The 18,078-nt window shown below is 50.0% G+C and overlaps 1 protein-coding gene across 4 annotated transcripts in view; it reads right to left on the reverse strand.

The window, feature by feature from the left end:
- LOC119396853 (dystrophin) overlaps nt 1-18,078 on the reverse strand; it is a 296,880-nt gene that overhangs the window by 106,742 nt on the left and 172,060 nt on the right. For all 4 annotated transcript variants that reach the window (XM_037664197.2, XM_049417260.1, XM_049417259.1 and 1 more), the window contains 2 exons: nt 4,894-5,072; nt 1,276-1,465 (listed from right to left, as the gene is read on the reverse strand). In XM_037664197.2, coding sequence (XP_037520125.1) covers nt 1,276-1,465; nt 4,894-5,072 — 369 coding nt within the window. The remainder of the gene's footprint in view (nt 1-1,275; nt 1,466-4,893; nt 5,073-18,078) is intronic.

The following is an 18,078-nucleotide window of genomic DNA, read 5'->3' on the forward strand; positions in this document are numbered from 1 at the left end:
GAGGCCCACTTTCCGCTTATAGGGAGCCTAAGCGGAGCGCGGACCGTCGCTGCCGTTCCCGCTAGCGAGGGGCGTCGATGTGCGCGCCCTCCCTGACGCGTGCGTCGACTTCCCGCATATTCTAAGATGGCTGCCTCCAGTGCTCAATGTGCTTCCCACGTGCACGGCCGCTTCACGTTCGTCTGCGCAGCGGAAGCCGCGAAAGCGCTTGAGATTAGACGAACATTTGTGCTTACTACGAGTCGCCGAATTAAGGAAAGTGACGCGAACTAGACAAGACGGCACAGATAACGAAAACATCGCTGCCGTGTTGGCGTCCAAACGGATTGCAGTGGATCTGGAATGCTACCGCGCTGACTGTACGTGACTATCTTGAAGTCCGAAGCTTTATTTTTTTCCCTCAAATGGGCCGGTAACGCATGCGCACGTGTGAATACTGCGTGAACAAGTGAGTAATACACATTTGTGTTACTTTGTAAAAGTGACAAAACTGTTTTTCATTTTTAACGAGGCTGAATTTGGCCAGAGGGCGTCGCAACTGCGAAAGATCCCCTCGGCAGCGGAGAACGGATAACTAAAACCAAAAAGTAGACCGCCGCTCCGCTACAGCTAAGCGGGCCAACTCGGAGCGGACCGTAAAAACGTCAAACTAAAAGCCCACCCTCCGGGACCCTCCACGCGCCTTTCGAGCGGAGACGGCCAGCGCGTTTCCTCTCCGCTTGAGACGCAATCGTCGGCAGCCCTCGCAAGCTTTCACTCGCACATAGAAAATTCGACGCGCGGGGTGATGTCCATTTCACCTTCATACGGAACCTCACGGTTCACGGCAGCGCGGACGCCGACGGCAAGAATGCGCCGAGAGTGTCTATGTAGTTGCTATCGTAATAATAATAATAACTAGTGCGAGGTACATGCATGCGTCGTCGTATATTTCATTGCTGCCGGCAGTACCCACACACAATCTATTAGTTCAACGCCCGAACACACTGATCACACATGCATGTCTGGTCACCGAACTCGGAACAACGTTCACAACGCTTCCGACAAAGCGAGCTTGCCAATGTATACAACCGTCCTTGTTATTGGCTATAGGCAGTACTCACGCGACGTCAGCGTGTACCAAATTATCGTACATTTCGCAGCTTACACTGTGCATGCCTTCGCAAATAACCAAATCAGGCTAGAGCGCAGCTTCTCACTGTGCTGGCTGTCTCGATGACGCATACTACGTCAGGCCAAAGAGTAAGAGAGCGTATAGAAGGCGTGCCCACTGACCCTTATCCTGTCCTGGAAGCTGCAGGAGCGGTGCACGTCGTCCCGCGGTCCGTAGCGGTCGGCCTCGGTCTCCAGCACGTCCAGCGTGGCTTCGGCCTCGGCCAGCCAGCCCAAGAACCGGTCGAGCGCTTTCTCCAGCTGGTGCATCGAGCCCAGCGCGGACTGCAGGGCCTGGCCACGGTTCTGCACGCTGCGACGACGCACAAACACGCAGTGGTGGGTCCCCGTTTTCGAGCGCGCTCAGATCTCATTCGAAGAAAGCGCACGCGACACCAGCCTCGAGCGGGGAGAGTTGACAAAAACCGAACGGTCCGCGCGACAGCTGTCGCAGAGACTCCGATTACACTGATATAAAACAACCTACATTCTGCGTCGCCGATGTTTTGCAGCCTGTCCTGGAAGCTGCAAACGTTGGCGTTCAAGTCATCTGAAGAACATAAATTAGCCAAAACGTTCATGAAAAGCAACGAGCTCGAATGTGCCTTGGCGCTTTTGGCAACTGCGTACGGCAGTGTCTCGTTGGTATACGTCACTAAGGTGGAAACGTGGGCGCGTTAGATATTAAAACGGTATTCAACCGAGCTAGTTGGTTCATAGCTAACACTGGTTAGAGCAGCGGAACTGAAAACGGAGGACAAAGGGAGCATGGACAAGGACACCGCTGTCCTGACAACTGAATTTGATTTCTGTGCACGCAGCTATAAATAGGCAGAGACGCAGAGTCACCAACAGATAAACAGCAATGATTGGCGTCTCGTGTCGCTTCCAGGAACTGGTTTTTACCTATCAGATAGATACGACAGTTCTTTTATTGTCAGAACCACTGACGATGCACTGACGCACGTGCTTCCCTCCATCCCGATCTCGATGGCTCCCTTTATCTCCCCATTCAAGTTTGTTGCCACCTTTTCCTATAACGGAGACTTTTTCGAGATACACCTGGCATGCGCAGTCCCTGCAATGAGCCAATAGGCGTTCACGAGGCGCTGTTGTCTTCAGTGAGGCAGCATGCTCCCTTGACCGCTTATTAAGGCTTGGCCGCACGACGAATTTCGTACGGTGCTTCTTTCCAAGGGTTTTTTCCTTCTCGTCGATGCTTAGACGGCGGCACATGGTTAGGATCCGAAAACACTGTATTCAGGCCTTGTCTATCGGCATCTTATCACGACGATGCAAGAAAGCCTCCTGTCGTGGCTCCGTACAGTTATGGACTGAGCAACTTAAGAAGACCGCCGATAGACAAGGCCTGAAGATGGTGTATTCGGCTACTAACAAGGCGTCAACCGTGTGCCGCTGTCTAAACAAAGGAACCTGCGGAAAGAAGCACCCTACGAAATACGCGCCATGCTGGCAGGCGGTCGTGTATCGTATTCCCTTATCGTGCGACCAGGCTTACATCGGCCAAAGTGGTCGGTGCCTTAATGAGCGGATAGGGAACATGCTTCCTCAGTGAGCACAACCGCACCTTGTGGACACCTAATAATATCTGGGATTTAACGTCCCAAAACCACGATATGATCATGAGAGACGCCGTAGTGGAGGGCTCCGGAAATTTCGACCCCCTGGGGTTCTTTAACGTGCACCTAAATCTAAGTACACGGGCCTCAAACATTTTCGCCTCCATCGAAAATGCAGCCGCCGTGGCCGGGATCCTTGTGGACACCTAGCGGCTCGTAGCAGGGACTGCGCATGCCAGGCGTATCTCAAGCAAGTTTCCCTTAAAGGAAAAGGTGCCAACAAACTTGAACGGGAGATAAAGGTAACCATCGAGATCGCGAAGGAGGGAAGCACGTGCATCAGTGCATGCAGTGTCAGTGGTTCTGACAAGAAAGGAACTGCCGTATCTCTCTTGCAGGTAAAAATCAGTTCGTGGAAACCCCACGAGGCGCCAACCACTGTTCTGTTGGTGACTGTGCGTGTAAGGCTACTTATTTAGCCCGGCGCACCGAATTAGATTTAAGTTGTTAGCACAGCGACGTCCTTATCTGTCCTCCCTCTGTCCCTCGTTTTCAGTTTTGCTGCTCGAACCAGTGTTAGCGTTGGGCATCCTATCGCGAACAAGAGCAAAAGACACAGGACACACGGCGCGAACTCGCAGCTGCTTACACCATTCAACTTCCAACGTTATTTCGACTACGGCGCCTTGTAAAGGGTGGTGGCAGCTTGTGAGCGAAACCCCGCCTTGAAGTCGAGGTTCATGGGTATAGAAAATACCCACTTACCTTGTTTATCTCCGAATCAGGTAGGAAATACCGAATAGCAAATAGAGACAAACGCAAAAGACGAACAGTTGCGCCAAGTATCTTTCTATCACGAATCGGGCGCTGAAGGCGTACCACGTTGTTGGGTCGCGTCGTGCCGCGTGTGTTGAGACATTTTTGGAGCAGAGCTATAAGACCGAAGCTGAAGAAAAAAACAGGGATGCGTCGATTGAACGTAAATGGATGTAAAACTTTTCTTGAGAAAGCTTTAGTTTAGGCGTTAAATGGCCACTAAAGGCAAATATTAAGGAGACGTGGATTGTTGAAACGGCGGTCCAGAAACCTCGTAGTGCTTGTCTCGTGCCAAGAAAATGCCTACTTTGAAAGAAAATCTCATATTAGTGGTGTGCGCACTGTTAGCAATCAAACCTCCCGCCTCCCAGAACGGCCTCATGACGCAGCCAAGCCCGCCCTTCACTCGCTTTAGTGCCTGGCAGCCGGCGCCGCAGAGCAAGGGGCTTAGCCTCTTGCTCTGTTACGCTCTGGCGTAGTCCGGTGCAAACGAAACAAGGGTATCGTCAAAAAGTCCTTTTTCTCGTGAATCAGACTGAAACGCACTAGTTGCATTTTATATTTCGCCTTGTAATGCGCTGAAATGTTCTTTTCTGTCTTGGGCAGCTTGAATACTTGCGATTAATTGTACTGAGGCCCTTCTACACACTAAGAAAAAAAGAAAGAGTATGGGTGACTCCTTTCAGGGACTCTTGACTTGCCACGTATATGACTCTCTTTAAAGAGGCACGTCGACTCTCTTGTGGATCACACGACTCTCCTAAGAGAGTACAATGATCTCCCAAAAAGAGTTGACGTGCCTCTTTAAAGAAAGACATATACGCGACAAGTCAAGAGTCTCTGAAAGGAGTCAAAAGAGTCTTTTTTTTTCTTAGAGTGTACGCCATCGGGTTTGCGTTCCAGAATGTGCCACTGGTGGCGCAAAGCGTCTACCACACTTACCTTAATTTCTCGTTTACTGACTAAGCGCTGCATGCTGCGTATAATATTGACGTTTCAGACGTTCTCAAGCATTGACCTTTAACTTTGACATAAATTGCCATTTGCCTTTAGTGTCCCTTTCAGTATATCCTGAGCCAAAGCGACGAGAGCTCGTTGCCAGGTCAGTTCTTGGGAGGCAAGCCCGATAACGAGCTGATTATTTATTGAGGAGACTATATATGGGGCGATAATACCTATACTTCAACAAAAATTTAATTGATAGCCAGCGGTCTCGCGTGTTTTCTCGTTGTCCCGAGGATGAACGAACACTAACTCGACCATTTTCCAAGGTTATTGCGCCACCACCCTTTGACAGGACGCCGTGTTCAGGTAGTCTATGGGATAAGCGGAAGAGGTGCCACACCTGACGGTGAGGTCGGCGAAGCGCTGGTTGATGCTCTCGACGGCCGCCATAAGCCTCGCGGGGTCCTCCTGGAGCGGAGCCCCCACAGAGTTGGAGCGGGGCTCGGAGGCAACCTTGTGCGCCAGCCGGGTCACGGAGTCCACTGCCGCTTTCCACTTGTTCAGCTCGGCGTTCAAAAGCTGCACGAAAGTACGCGAGCGAGCCGTAAATACGCATCCGCATGTTGCCCGGCGCCCAAGTCGCCGTGTATAAGCGCACTCGAAGTCCGCTAAGCGCTAAAGCGGCTCCTGTGAACGTCGTACATAAAGGGGGACTATTAATTGACGGCAGGATTTATAAATGCTTATTGACGTCAGGATCACAACGTCTTTTGATTTGTGAACGGTCGGTTACGTAACGCGTCAGGCGAGCCAAAAGCAAATATTTACGCTCTCCGAAATGATCCCGCTGGCGGCGATCTCTAGTTTCACAACAACCCCATAGAAATCTGTGTCGCACATTCGGTGCGCAGAAAGAACTTAACCTAAGGACAGGAACACAATAATAATAATAATAATAATAATAATAATAATAATAATAATAATAATAATAATAATAATAATAATAATAATAATAATAATAATAATAATAATAATAATAATAATAATAATAATGGTAAGCGACTGACGGCACGAAATTGAATTCCTATTTGTTTACAAGCCAGAACATATGTAGAAGATGAAAACATTTTAGCAGACCTCTAACGTTTGACAGAAAACGTCATCGTAGTGCGGGCAGTATCAACGGCTAACTGCATAACCTGCACGTGTAATAGAGAAAAATCGAAAGAATAACGGTCAGGGAAGCGCGTCGCAACACTTGTCGGGCGAAACAATAACAGTTGTGCTGGAGGCATTTCGCACCCTGAGACAAAGAGCCGGGCCGCGGTGGGCACTGCTCGCTTAGTTTGGTGATGATCCCCTGTCCGTCTTTTGTCTCTCCGCGCTGTCGTGGAACCCTCATTCCTGACAGGGCGCCAACAAAAGGATAGCGTTCGCCCCGCCAAGCTGTCAGCGGATCCCGCTTTTGTACCGTACCGACGACGGAACCGAGGCGGTGCACGTCTACGGGAAGAGGCCGCCTCTCGCTCTTCACAATCGGCGCAGCTACACAGCCGAAAACACAACAAGCAGACCCTCAGCTGACGCATGCACACACGAGATTAAACAAACAAGCAAATAAAGGAACAAACAGAATAGGTCATGGAAGTTCTAAATACAAGAAAGTATACGTAGCAGATGTATTCAACGTGCCACTTCGCGGGAATCATGACGTGCCCGTCAAGTCTATATAAGTATAGAAATTTGAGGCATGCACGTTTCCTGGTCACTCGTTATACTCATTAATGTGTGGGTCGATACGTGTGATAATTAATTAATGTACGACTGAGCAAACATTTATAAGTATGGATATACCATACATATAATTAAAGATGGCGGCGGAGCATAAAGAACAAAGCAGTGAGCAAACTTATGTCCTGAAACATTTTCACTCGACGACTGAAGAAGCGGGACTGTGAATGCTGGCGGGGAAGTCCGCCTTTCCGGTATCAGTTTCTGGCTAAGGCTACATCAGGGCGTGCACTGGTTGACCTCACGCGCCTGTTTTGTCTCGAAATAAAATTTCAATATTCGCGTGCATATGAAAAGCGCGCTGGCTTTTTTTTTTTTTTCGAAGATTTCCCCGTGCTATCGGAAATCATCGAAGAACAAAAACATAAATGTGACATACTACTTTTCTGGGCCGGTTGCTTCCTCAGCACGATTTGCAAGGTTTCGGCGTAACGCATAGCGTGATAGAACTACGTCACCTCCAGTAACGAAGCGTCGCAACCCGCGCGGAACGCCGAAATTGGGAAGTGACACCCGACGGAGTCCATTGTTGCTCTCTGGTTCTCGTGCCATTCTTTTTCATTTTTATTTTTATCGCTTTAACTCGTGGGCCTTCGGGAGTATATAGGGTGGCTCGAAGCGTGGCAAGATCGGACGTTCCCTGCCTCGGGCGATGTCAATGAAGCGACGAGAAGACGCCCATCTAATAAGCGCCCGCTGTCCGACTTGTCGCGTCCAGCGTTAGCGCCGCTAAACACCACGCCTGCCGCCCGCGCGCGCGCTTCCACATTCGCTACCCGTACGCCCTCCTCCTATTTTCTGCCTGCCTACAACAGCCCCAACAACAACAGCCTCCTTCACCAGGGTCTCAAACTCGGGCCGCTCTTATACCGACAACGAAGGCGACAAAACAAAACGAGTAAGTCGAACGGTAGAAACGAGGAACAGCCGCGCTTGCCGAAGTGCGAGAGAAAATACATAACACAGCGACAAAATTGGGAAGAAGACTCGCCCCGTCGCGTTAACTGAAAGAAATTGCGATTCGAGCATCGAATGTCAGCTACGCTGTTGCTCAGACTGCCGGTGGCGTAGTCACTGTTGTCGTTGCCCCCTTTCTGGCTATTTTGGCGAAGGCGCGCGTCGGAGACTGAGACGGGGCGGCAATGATCGAACCTTTTGAACGGAAAAATGGCCCCGGATGACCCTCTCTTCCAAACCCCTCCTGCCTGCAGCTTCCTTTAGCAATCAGAAAAGCGACGGAGAGGTCGGCTTTTCGGCAGAGCTCGCTCACCGCTGGGGGCACTTTCTTTCTCTCTTTCCTTTTTTACGCAGACTTCTTTTCATTGGCGATAGAACAAGGATACGCTGGCGCACAGATATGAAGCACTTTGTTTTACAAACAGGTGGTTAAGTTATTCGGGTTTTTTTATGGCGCAAAGGCAGCTGAGGCTATGCTGCGCCAGTCACAAGGTGGTTAAGCTTACGGCTATAGTAATGTAAAGTGGTTAAACTTATGGTTATAGTATTGTAAAGCTATGCACATAGTTATGCAGAAGAACGAGCAGCACAGTTACTGCTCAATAAAATTAACCAATACATTAGATAAAACAAGGAAACAGGGACGATTAAGCGAATAAGGTAAATCAATATAAGGTGAATAAGTGAATAAGGTAAATCACGCTGCCAATCGGTAATCGAAGCTCCTGTGAAACACGTGAGCAATATGCTACAGACCGCACGCGGCAGGGAATGTACAATGACGTTGCCAAGACAGCTAGAAATCGCTCTCTCTTCACTTGGCAAATTACTTCATTGACGGAGAGAAGGATATGGTCAACTGGCTGATTTGATGATCGCGAGAACATGCTCAAAATCATGACGCGCGATGAGATAGCTTCTATAGCTTGACCCTTTGTCGTCCGCCTCGGTGTAGCTTCAGGCACGTCTCGTTAGGGCGAAAGAGAAAAATCACTTGAAAGCATGCAGCGGATCCCGGTAACTCCGCTCGCACTTAACGAATTAAATAGACGTTTGCGGCAATCGATTTGTGAGGGCCGCTAGTTAGATTCCACGTTAAATTCCACGAAGAAAGCTACACTGCTACCGCCCAAAATACTGAGAACGCTGCGTGCTGCCGCTGGATTTCGTAAGCGTTTTGTGTTGTTTCCACTATTCACCGCGCTTTCAATCCCCTCACCACTTTTTCTCAAGCGGCGTTTATATGCATGCGACAGAATTTGGCTGTAGCGCGTCACTTTTCCTAGCGCGTCAGAAGTAATGCGATGCGACGCCGTTTCGATGCCATGCGAAGCCGAGTCGACTTGCCCCTCGAAATCCACTCCTGCCTGGCGCATTAGTGCGATGTGCCTTCCTATCGCATTTACCCCCGTTTACATGAATGTGATGCGTTAGAAAGTTGATGCGATGCGATGCGTCAGTTGTAAACGCTGTTTCAACAAGGTTAGCCAGCCAAAACTACCTCTGCTTAAGGTCGCTTTGTTTCTCGACATTCTCTCTGTCTCTTGACGAGCAATGTCGTTTCTGAAAACTTACAAAAGAAGTCGCATTTCTTGCTCCAAAGCGATCCTTTCGTTTCTTTTTTTCTTTTTTTTTTCTATCGCAGGCGGAAACGAAGCGCCGACGGCAGCGCTGAGCTTCCTATATCTACAAAGGCAATCCGTGTTACAGAGAGCGAACCAGTGCGCGAGGCTTTCGAACACCTTCCGCCTTCGCACCGTCGCAAGCAGTGCGAACAATAAGCCGGAGGGATTACTCGCATCCTAGGAGCAGTTTACCGGGCATGATTTGCCGGCGTGAGCGCGGCTCAGCACGGCTCGATGTTTCAGGCGGGAGGTCCGGAAAAAGAAAGGCGATACGCGGGAGCGCGCACAAATTGGAAGCGCTCAGCAGCGAAAGGGCAGCGGAGGAAGAAGCGCGCCTTTCCAACTCTCTGCCAAAGCTCCGTCTCCATAACTGGCGCACAGAGAGACCACGCACACACACACACACACACAGAGGGCGACGAGTCTAATCCAAAATATCCCCGGCGGTCAGCCCCGGCTAGAAATCGACCAACCCGGCCTGAGCAGCGGCGCTCCGAGTTCGAAGCGCGCGGAAGCGAACGAACACGCAACCAAGCGCTCCCCTTCGTGCGGGGTCTTGCACCGCAGCACCATCGACGTGCGGTGGTGGGTCGAGATCGGGAGAGGAGAAAAGTAAAGCGAGTAAAAAACAAAGCGGCAGTGGGAAGAGGAGAGAGGAAGGGATGCGCGACGAGCGGGAAACGCCGCTAACGATGGTGGCAACCAGATCTGTCGATAGAACGCGCTCGATCTGGCGCACGGCTCGTATTGCCACGGGCGAGCAGGACGCGGCGCGGGTCGCCTCGAGCTACGCGCAGTGAGGCCGATGAAAACGCCGCTATGGAACGACTGAACTAAGAGGAGAAGGATAAGGCCGTGAAAAGGGGAGAGGGGATAGATAGGAACAGTCGGGCACAGAACGAGATCTGAGCACGAAGAAGACGCGCAAGGAGCCAAGGAGAGGCCACGCAATGCACCAGGGGACAGTAACGCCCCCAGACACGAGCCAAAATAGAAAAAAAAAATGTGAAGAAAATAGGATCGAGGAAGAAGAAAATAAGACGGTGCAGCTGTACCGCGATATAAATGAAAGCCCGAAGCGAGGAACGAGACAGAGACAAGTGACGAAAAAAAGACAACAGGACGAATCATAGAGGGGGCGAAAGAAACAGACGAGCCACTATTTCACAAAGGGCCGGCCACCAGCGCGCGAAGAAGATAATGGAAAGTAGATTAGTGTAGCAGTAGACAACAAGGCGAGGCGAGGAAGAGTGCCGAGACCAAAACGGCGGCACCGGTTGCCACGAAGAAGAGGGCACGGGAAAGGCGCAGCCTTTGCTTGTTTGTTGCTGAGAGAGAGGGAGAGAGTGAGATTGCGCGCACGAGTGAGTGAAGAGGTGCGAATTGACTTGTACCTTCGCTTGTAAGGCTCTCGCGCACACCGGCTCCCCCGACAGAGGAGTGGCATCATTTTTTCCTTCTCATTAGGCCCGGCGGATGAAGTCAACTAGCAAGACGAAGCGATCCCAACATTAGCAAAGCACACGGCCTTTCGCATGAGACACCAAAGGCTGCGAAAGGACCGGTGCAGACACACAACGCGCGTGCGCCAAGCGAAACGCTGCAGCATTTTACGCGCCTTAGCGACGAAGCGAGCTCTAACTGCGAGACGGCCGAGTTGCCAAGTGATGCGAAGACAGCGGGCGGCGCAACAATCATCGCGCCCACTGAACGCAATGATAGGAGCAAGCGTCGTCCTTCATTTCCCGTTGAAAAAGATATATATATATTGTGAGACAACGTTCAGGCCGCAAGACTCTTCTTTATTGTCCTCGAGCCTGAGCCCCACTACTCAGACCCAAGTGGTGATGATGAGTATATACAGGTGAGAAGATGGCAAGTATGAAGAATGCTCACACTAATTTCCCCGTGCGCCGAAGCGGCCAGCCTGGCCGCGACTTAGACTGGGTAGAGACGTCGAACGAAGGGCTTCAGACGGGAAACGTGGACTATCTCTGAACCACGGCAGCGACGGTCGGAAGAAGCCTCAACTGGGGTGACACGATAGTTTACAGGGGATGTTTGTTCATTAATTATGTAGGGTCCAATGAATCGCGACTGGAACTTTTCACACAACCCGGGAACACGAGTAGGCGTCCAAAGGAGCACTTCGTCGCCAGGACGGAAAGAGACGTCACGATGGGAGCTGTCGTACCGCTGTTTGCGATCGTGTTGACTGGCTTCTGTGCTGAGCCGAGCAAGTTGCCGACATTTTTGAAGCCGCGAAACAAACTGCTCGGTTAGGGTTGTAGAACTGTCACTTGGAGTGCATAAGAATGCAGCGTCAATGGTGAATGTCGCCGAACGGCCATAAACGAGGTAGAACGGTGAATACCCAGTAGTGCGTTGGACGGCGGTATTGTGAGCAAACGTCACAAATGGCAATATCGTGTCCCAGTTGTCGTGAGCTGGGCTGATATACATAGATATCATATCAATTAGCGTGCGGTGGAATCGCTCTGTGATGCCATTGGTTTGAGGGTGGTATGCTGATGTTGTCTTGTGAACGGTGCCACAAGTTTTAAGCATCTCTTGTATAACTGTGGATAGAAAACTCTTGCCGCGATCGCTTAATAGGACGCGGGGCGCACCATGACGCAAGACGATGGCTTCGAGAAAGAAGGTGGCCACGTCAGAGGCAGAACTAGAGCGCAGAGGAGCGGTCTCTGCGTACCGTGTGAGATGGTCAACCGCTGTCACGATCCAGCGATATCCTGCAGACGTTACAGGAAGAGGTCCGACTAGATCCATTCCAACAATGGCAAAAGGTTCCTCGGGACATGGGATTGGTTGTAGCAAGCCAGCAGGAGCGGAAGTCGGCCGCTTGCGCCGTTGACATAGGGTGCAAGAAGAGACGTATTTGGCAACAGAAGTGGAGAGGCCAGGCCAGAAGAAGCGGCTCCTAAGGCGGCTGTATGTTTTGCAGAATCCCAAGTGGCCAGCAGATGGGTCGTCGTGAAAAGCCTCAAGGACCTGCGCACGAAGCGAACGTGGAAGAACGGGAACCCAACGGTGTCCATCATCATTGTAAACGTATCGGTGCAGCACGTCGTTTTCAAGCTTGAATTGCCTGAGTTGTCGGCCCAACCTGGCATTGGGTGGTGGAGACTTTCCGCAGAGGCGTTGAACAATGCGAAGGCAGTATGGATCTTGCTGTTGACAGGAGGCCAACTGAGCGTAGCGATTGGAAGACAGAGTGCCAGCAGCCGCTAGTGCCGACAACGTAAGCGGATGCGTAGCCTCATCATCATGGGACGAGCAGTGAAGAGGCATGCTCAGAGAAGATGGTAATGGGAGGGGGCAACGAGAGAGGGCGTCGGCATCTTGGTGTTTTTTCCCAGATTTATACAGAACGTCAAATGTGTACTCTTGAAGCCGGAGCACCCAGCGGCCGAGGCGACCGGACAAATTCTTTAGCGATGACAACCAGCATAAAGCGTGGTGGTCTGTAATTACGGTAAAATGGCGTCCGTAAAGATATGGGCGGAATTTTTGTACGGCCCAAATTACAGCCAAGCATTCCTGTTCCGTGATCGAGTAGTTTTGTTCAGCAGTCGTGAGTGCGCGGCTGGCGTAGGCGACAACTCGCTCTCGACCTGCTTCATCACGCTGTAGGAGGACGGCACCGATGCCATGGCCGCTAGCGTCGGTGTGGAGACAAGTAGGGGCATGCTCATCGAAGTGACAGAGGACGGGGTCAGATGTCAGCGCCGCCTTGAGCGTGTCAAAAGCGGTGTCGCAATCGTTCGTCCAAGTGAAGGCTGTGCCCGACGTCAGTAGCTTGTGTAGTGGCGACGCGATGGACGCGAAGTCGCGGATAAAGCGGGGAAAATAAGACGCTAGGCCCAGAAAGTATGAAAGTATGAAGAATGCTCACAATATATATATATCGATAGAGAGAGAGAGAGGCTGACAGAGCCTTGTTTCCCATTCCCGACACGTCATCACGATTCTTTACGACCAAAAAAAAAAAAAACGCCAGGCCTGCGCGGAAGAGCAGCACAGTCACAGCGAAAGCTGAAAGAGCGGCCTTTCTAGAGCCCGTTCTGAACTCGCTTGGGGCAACTAATATAAGCACACATGCAAGGTATCCACTACGCCATAAATCATAATTTTTGTGAAGTAGGGAAGCAGCCAATATGTCATTATTCGTTTTTCTTTGGATAAGCCAGGTACACGCTACAGCTCTGTAAGGCATTATATGCACTTTGTTGATGCTTCATGCGGCTGATGACCATGAAGCATTATGGCTGAGAACGTTGTAGTTGGTGAAAAGTTTTAAATCCCACACTCGTTGCTCAGTTAGCATTGTGTGACGCCTGGTCGTTATTTTACTCTTCTGCCACGCCATATCACATATATTAACGCGATTCCTTGCCCGACATGGGTCTTCTTGCAAAGGAGCCTCAAGCACCAGCCTGGCTCTGTGGTAGAATACTCGACTGCCACGCAGAGGGCCCGGGTTCAAATCCCATTCGATCCTGGATATTTTTTTTTCCTCATTTCATTTTTCCTTATTGCGCGCGATAGGGGTTACGGACACCGGCGGCGGCGGACAACTACGGCACCGTTGTCGTGATCTCATAACAGCTTTCGCAGCAAAATAACGTGAAGTTACCTCACGCAGCGCGACCATTTCGTGTTGTGTGACGCTTTTGCTGCGTTCTTCGTGCGGCGCTCACCGATTCAGTATCGAAATACTGACTGGTCTCTTCTTCACCGTACCGCGCATGATCATGCCATTAATGATCAGAGGAAATCATAACTTCATAACACTTTAGATATGGGCGAGTTGGTGAGCCTTCATTAAGTACAGAAAGTGCAAACGCAGAAAGACGCCAGAAGAAGCGCTAGTTCTGTGTTCTTCTGCTGACCTTCCCATCTTGTGCTTTCCGTAATGATGAAGTCATAATATGCAGTTAACTTTTCTTACACATGTCCCGGAGAGGGCACTCCTCAAAATATAACCGAATATATAGGGGTACCGAATGCAGAATTGATGCAAAAACAGCAAATGTTTAGAAAATGTGGCCAGTGAAAGAACTTTGGCTTCGTAAATTGTCGGTTGCGTGACACGGGTTCAAGAATTGCACGGCGGAACGAGGTGAAGCCAAGAAGCATTCTGCGCACGCGCTCGACCGAGCAAGCACGAAAAGCTCGGCGCTTCGAGCGCCGTACGCCAAGCAAGACTAATCAAAGGAAGTGAGCTGTCAGTGAAAGCAGCGGCTACAATAACCACGCATTTCAGATGCCGAGAGAGGAAAGCAGTTAGACGAAAGAGCGCAGAAAAAGAAACAACAGGAAAAAAAAAGGCAACCATAGAGGTAAACCAAGAAACGACGACCACATCACGGGCATTTGATGCGCCACGGCATCTGCGACCGACAACGTGCGTTAGATTCTGCCTGCGCATAGCGGCGTTTTCGTATTTTCGAGAGATGCGAGCCCGCCACCATCAAACAGCAACGAAACGAAAACAGCCCGAGAAAAAGATACATAAGGATTGCCTCTCACTCATCTGAGAAAAAATAAAAAGAGAATGCGACATGAAAGAAGGACACGTCAAGCTAATAGTAAAAATGCGAGCTCGAAGAAAAAAAAAAGTAAGAGCTCTGAGAATAATTTTTTTCCCTGTGCGGTACTCCTTTTTTCGAAAGACTTGGAAGCTGTCTTTCTCGTCTTTCAGCCGCTCTTCTTTTTTGCCTTTCATTATTTCTTTTTCTTTATCGCCTCGCCACCGGTCGCGCCTCGTCGCCTCTGAGCACATCTCATTCCGCTCTCCTTTATCTGCGCGATCTAGGTGTCCGCCGGGACGGTGTCCACGTTCTGACTGCTCTCTTCTTCGCGTTTCATTCGTCGCTTCTCGCTTTATACGCGCCCTCATTTCTCGCTTCCTTTCGCAGCCGCTGCTTCTTGGTAAACGAGTTTTCCGGAATCTCCAGGCGCCGTGGGGGGGCTCCGCGGTATTTGCTTTACAAACGAGCCGCCGGAGTCGTCAAGAGAGCCGAGAAATTCATTGTCTGCGCGTCGGCACAGCCACCGTACAGAACATGGGAGAACAGAGAAAAATTTCGGGCAGCCCCGAGGACATCGCGCCTGCATTTCAGCGAGAGCTTCCTGCCTGTCGAAAAGCAACGGTGGCGGATGAAATGCTAGAAAAGCACTTTTTATGCTCTCATTTGGGAATACTATTGGAGTTTATCGTTAAGTTAGAGTGTGCGTTTTGCTCTTCCCTTAGTATAACACCTAGACCGTGCTAGAAAGCTAGTAGTACGAGGCAACTGCGTTAATCGCGGAAGCTGCAACAAGCAGCGGTGGTAGCCTATAGCGGCTAGGGTGTTTCCTTAAAAAGCTCGTTTCGCAGAAATTCCGGTGTCGGCGTCGGTGGTTGTGAGCGAAAAATCACCGTTGTCTGTGAGCGAAAATTCGAGGTAGACGCAAATAAAATAAACAATAAAAATGTTAGGGTTCGAGTGAGAATCGAACCCAAGCCGTCTGCGTGGCAAGCGGGTGTTCTACCACAGAGCCACGCCTGCGCTCGAAATTGCTGCAGGTAAAAACACTACATGAATGTTACGTAGTGCGAGTAGCGTCATTAACACGTGTAATATTGCGTGGCCGAAGCGTAGAATCCCACCGGGCGTCAAAGCATGTGAATTGCGCGCGACGAGTGGTTGGTTTAAAGGCCCACCAATTACAAAGCACAGAGGCATAATTAATTATCGTTATCAGCAACATCATCAACAACGTGTGCAGCTCCGCAGATACTCGTGTTGCTTTACGAACGCGTAGTGGGTACCTCGCGAACTCGCAAAATGTAGAATTCTTGCGTAGTGGGCACTTCGCAACTGTACTTTCAGTAGACATTCTAGGATAGTTTAGAAGGGCCAATTTACAGGCGCACAGACTTCTCTTTCCTCGCAGCGGGGTTTAGGTGTCCGCCGAGAAGCAAAGGAAGGCTAGCGACTGAAAAGGCGATGCGAATAGGGTCCGATTACGCTATCGCGTTCTACTGTTGAAGGCGAAGCTCAAGCGTCCTCCAAGTTTTTGACTTCCCTTTTTTTTTCACGTACTTAAGCCCACCGCCAAAATCGAATCGCTGTTCATCCCATTAAGGTCAAATGAAATATAAATTATGATATTTTCGACTCTGAAAGTTGTTCTAAACTGTGAAAGCGTCAGCACGTCACAAGCGCGTGACAGCCGTAGGCGCGCGCGTCTGCAGCAACTTTCGCCAATCTGCAACGCCGCCAGCGGCAACTATGTATTTTTCGCGAAGATACTTATTCGCGGCCCCACTCGCATCGGCGTAAATTTAACGCACCACAAGCTGAGGCACGCACGAGTTCTCCATTCGGTGTCGGAGGCCGCGGGTTCACGCAGCACTGCATTCGCACAAAAGCGCTCTTCGCGGGAAGAACGAGACTGGAAACGCAATGGCACGCCGCGCTGGCGCGAAACAGTAGACGACACGCGCGACAGTTTACGCGACACGGCTCACTGACTGAATGTTTTATGCGCGGGGAGCATGAAAGCGGTTCTGCGGTCTCCCGGCGGCGAGCGCAGCTATTGTCAACGCTTGCGGATGGCGGTGCACAAAAGGACGCAGCTTTGAAGAGGAAAGTGCTGAGCTATGAGGTCGGCGCAGATAAAGGGCAATTAGCCGAGAAGACAGGGCAGGGCGATCGCCTAAATATGAATACAATGCCAACGAGCATCGCAATCACGCACAGGGCGTAATTATGGACGGCGCAAGGATCCTTGTACAATATCAGCTTGCAGCGTACATCGCAGGTTTTGATTAGTATACCATAAAAAAAGAAATCACACAGACACGCGAGAGCGTTCCATTCACTATTTCTTTCCAATCCCGACTGCCAACTGCACCGACTTGGCGCTCGTTTGTGCAGGTACTCTTCTCAAGAAGATGACCTCTCCTATCATCCCTTTTCTATCTTCCACAGCGTCGGCCCACACATTTCACCCTTCCCATTTCCACCCGGTATCACGAAGAAACTTAAGAAGCAGCCGAAACACCTGTCTCTTAAACATCCAATGTCTTCGCAGGAAGAATTTGCACTTGCACTTGAGTGTGAGGTCATCTTGCGTTTTAGTCCGCTTGCTAATACTTTATGTTATGCGTATAATTCTGAACAGTTTAATAAGTAAGGTTCACTGCCGCCAAGAGCGTGAAACTTCACAAATCAAGATGATGTGCTAAGTCCCGTGCTGCGCCACCATGCTGGGAGTTTGCGATGACCCCGTGCGGATGCGATAAAAGAGAGGAGCTTCAGTTCTCTTAAGTTCCTTAATCACGCAGGGTCGTTGCGGTGGAGACCACACTGATTGAAAATGGTTTAGGATGGCATGTTTGGTGTCTCTTTGTGCATGCTGACCGACCGAACAGTTCATTAGGCAAGCTTCGCGTAAGGCGGTGGTAGTGGTGACGTTGCTACAGTAAGATAATGTCGTATGAATCCGACAGACTCGGCATGAACTTCTTCCTCCAAGTCATACATACCCGTCACCTCTGGAATGTGCATTCAGTTACTCGAAGAAATTTTAGTCAAATCGCTGCACTGCCCCTCGAGCACTATTCGCGGTTTTTCCGAGAAAACTAAGCTGCCTACACTTTCGCGAGGAAACCGTCTTTGTCTCATGGTGTCGAGTACACTACCCTCTTGAATACAGAAGCTCTTGGAGGAGCATATGTAAAGAGCTTCGATGTACTGAGAGTGAGCAGCAGCTTCATTGACTTTGAACTTCCGTGCAAGAGAGTAGAACGGGCTAAGCCTGACGGAACAACGGAGTTAGGCGGCCTTCATTGTTTCTCTTTCTGTTTTTTTTCTATCTATTTATTGTCCCTGCTTTTCTGTTTTTTTTTCTTTCTCTGTCTGCCTCTCTATATTTCTTTCTCTCTCTTTGTTTCTATCTTCCTTTCTCTTTCTGTCTTGCTCTCTGTTTTTCTATCCCTTTTTTCTGTCTGTTTCTTTCTATCTCTTTGACTCTTTGTGTACTTCTTTCTCTGTCTTTCTTTCTATCTCTTTGACTCTTTGTGTACTTCTTTCTCTGTCTTTCTTCTATCTCTGACTCTTTGTGTAACTTCTTTCTCTGTCTTTTCTATCTCTGACTCTTTGTGTACTTCTTTCTCTGTCTTTCTTTCTATCTCTTTG

This window comes from Rhipicephalus sanguineus, chromosome 6 (assembly GCF_013339695.2).
Source record: "Rhipicephalus sanguineus isolate Rsan-2018 chromosome 6, BIME_Rsan_1.4, whole genome shotgun sequence".
Lineage (NCBI taxonomy): Eukaryota > Metazoa > Arthropoda > Arachnida > Ixodida > Ixodidae > Rhipicephalus > Rhipicephalus sanguineus.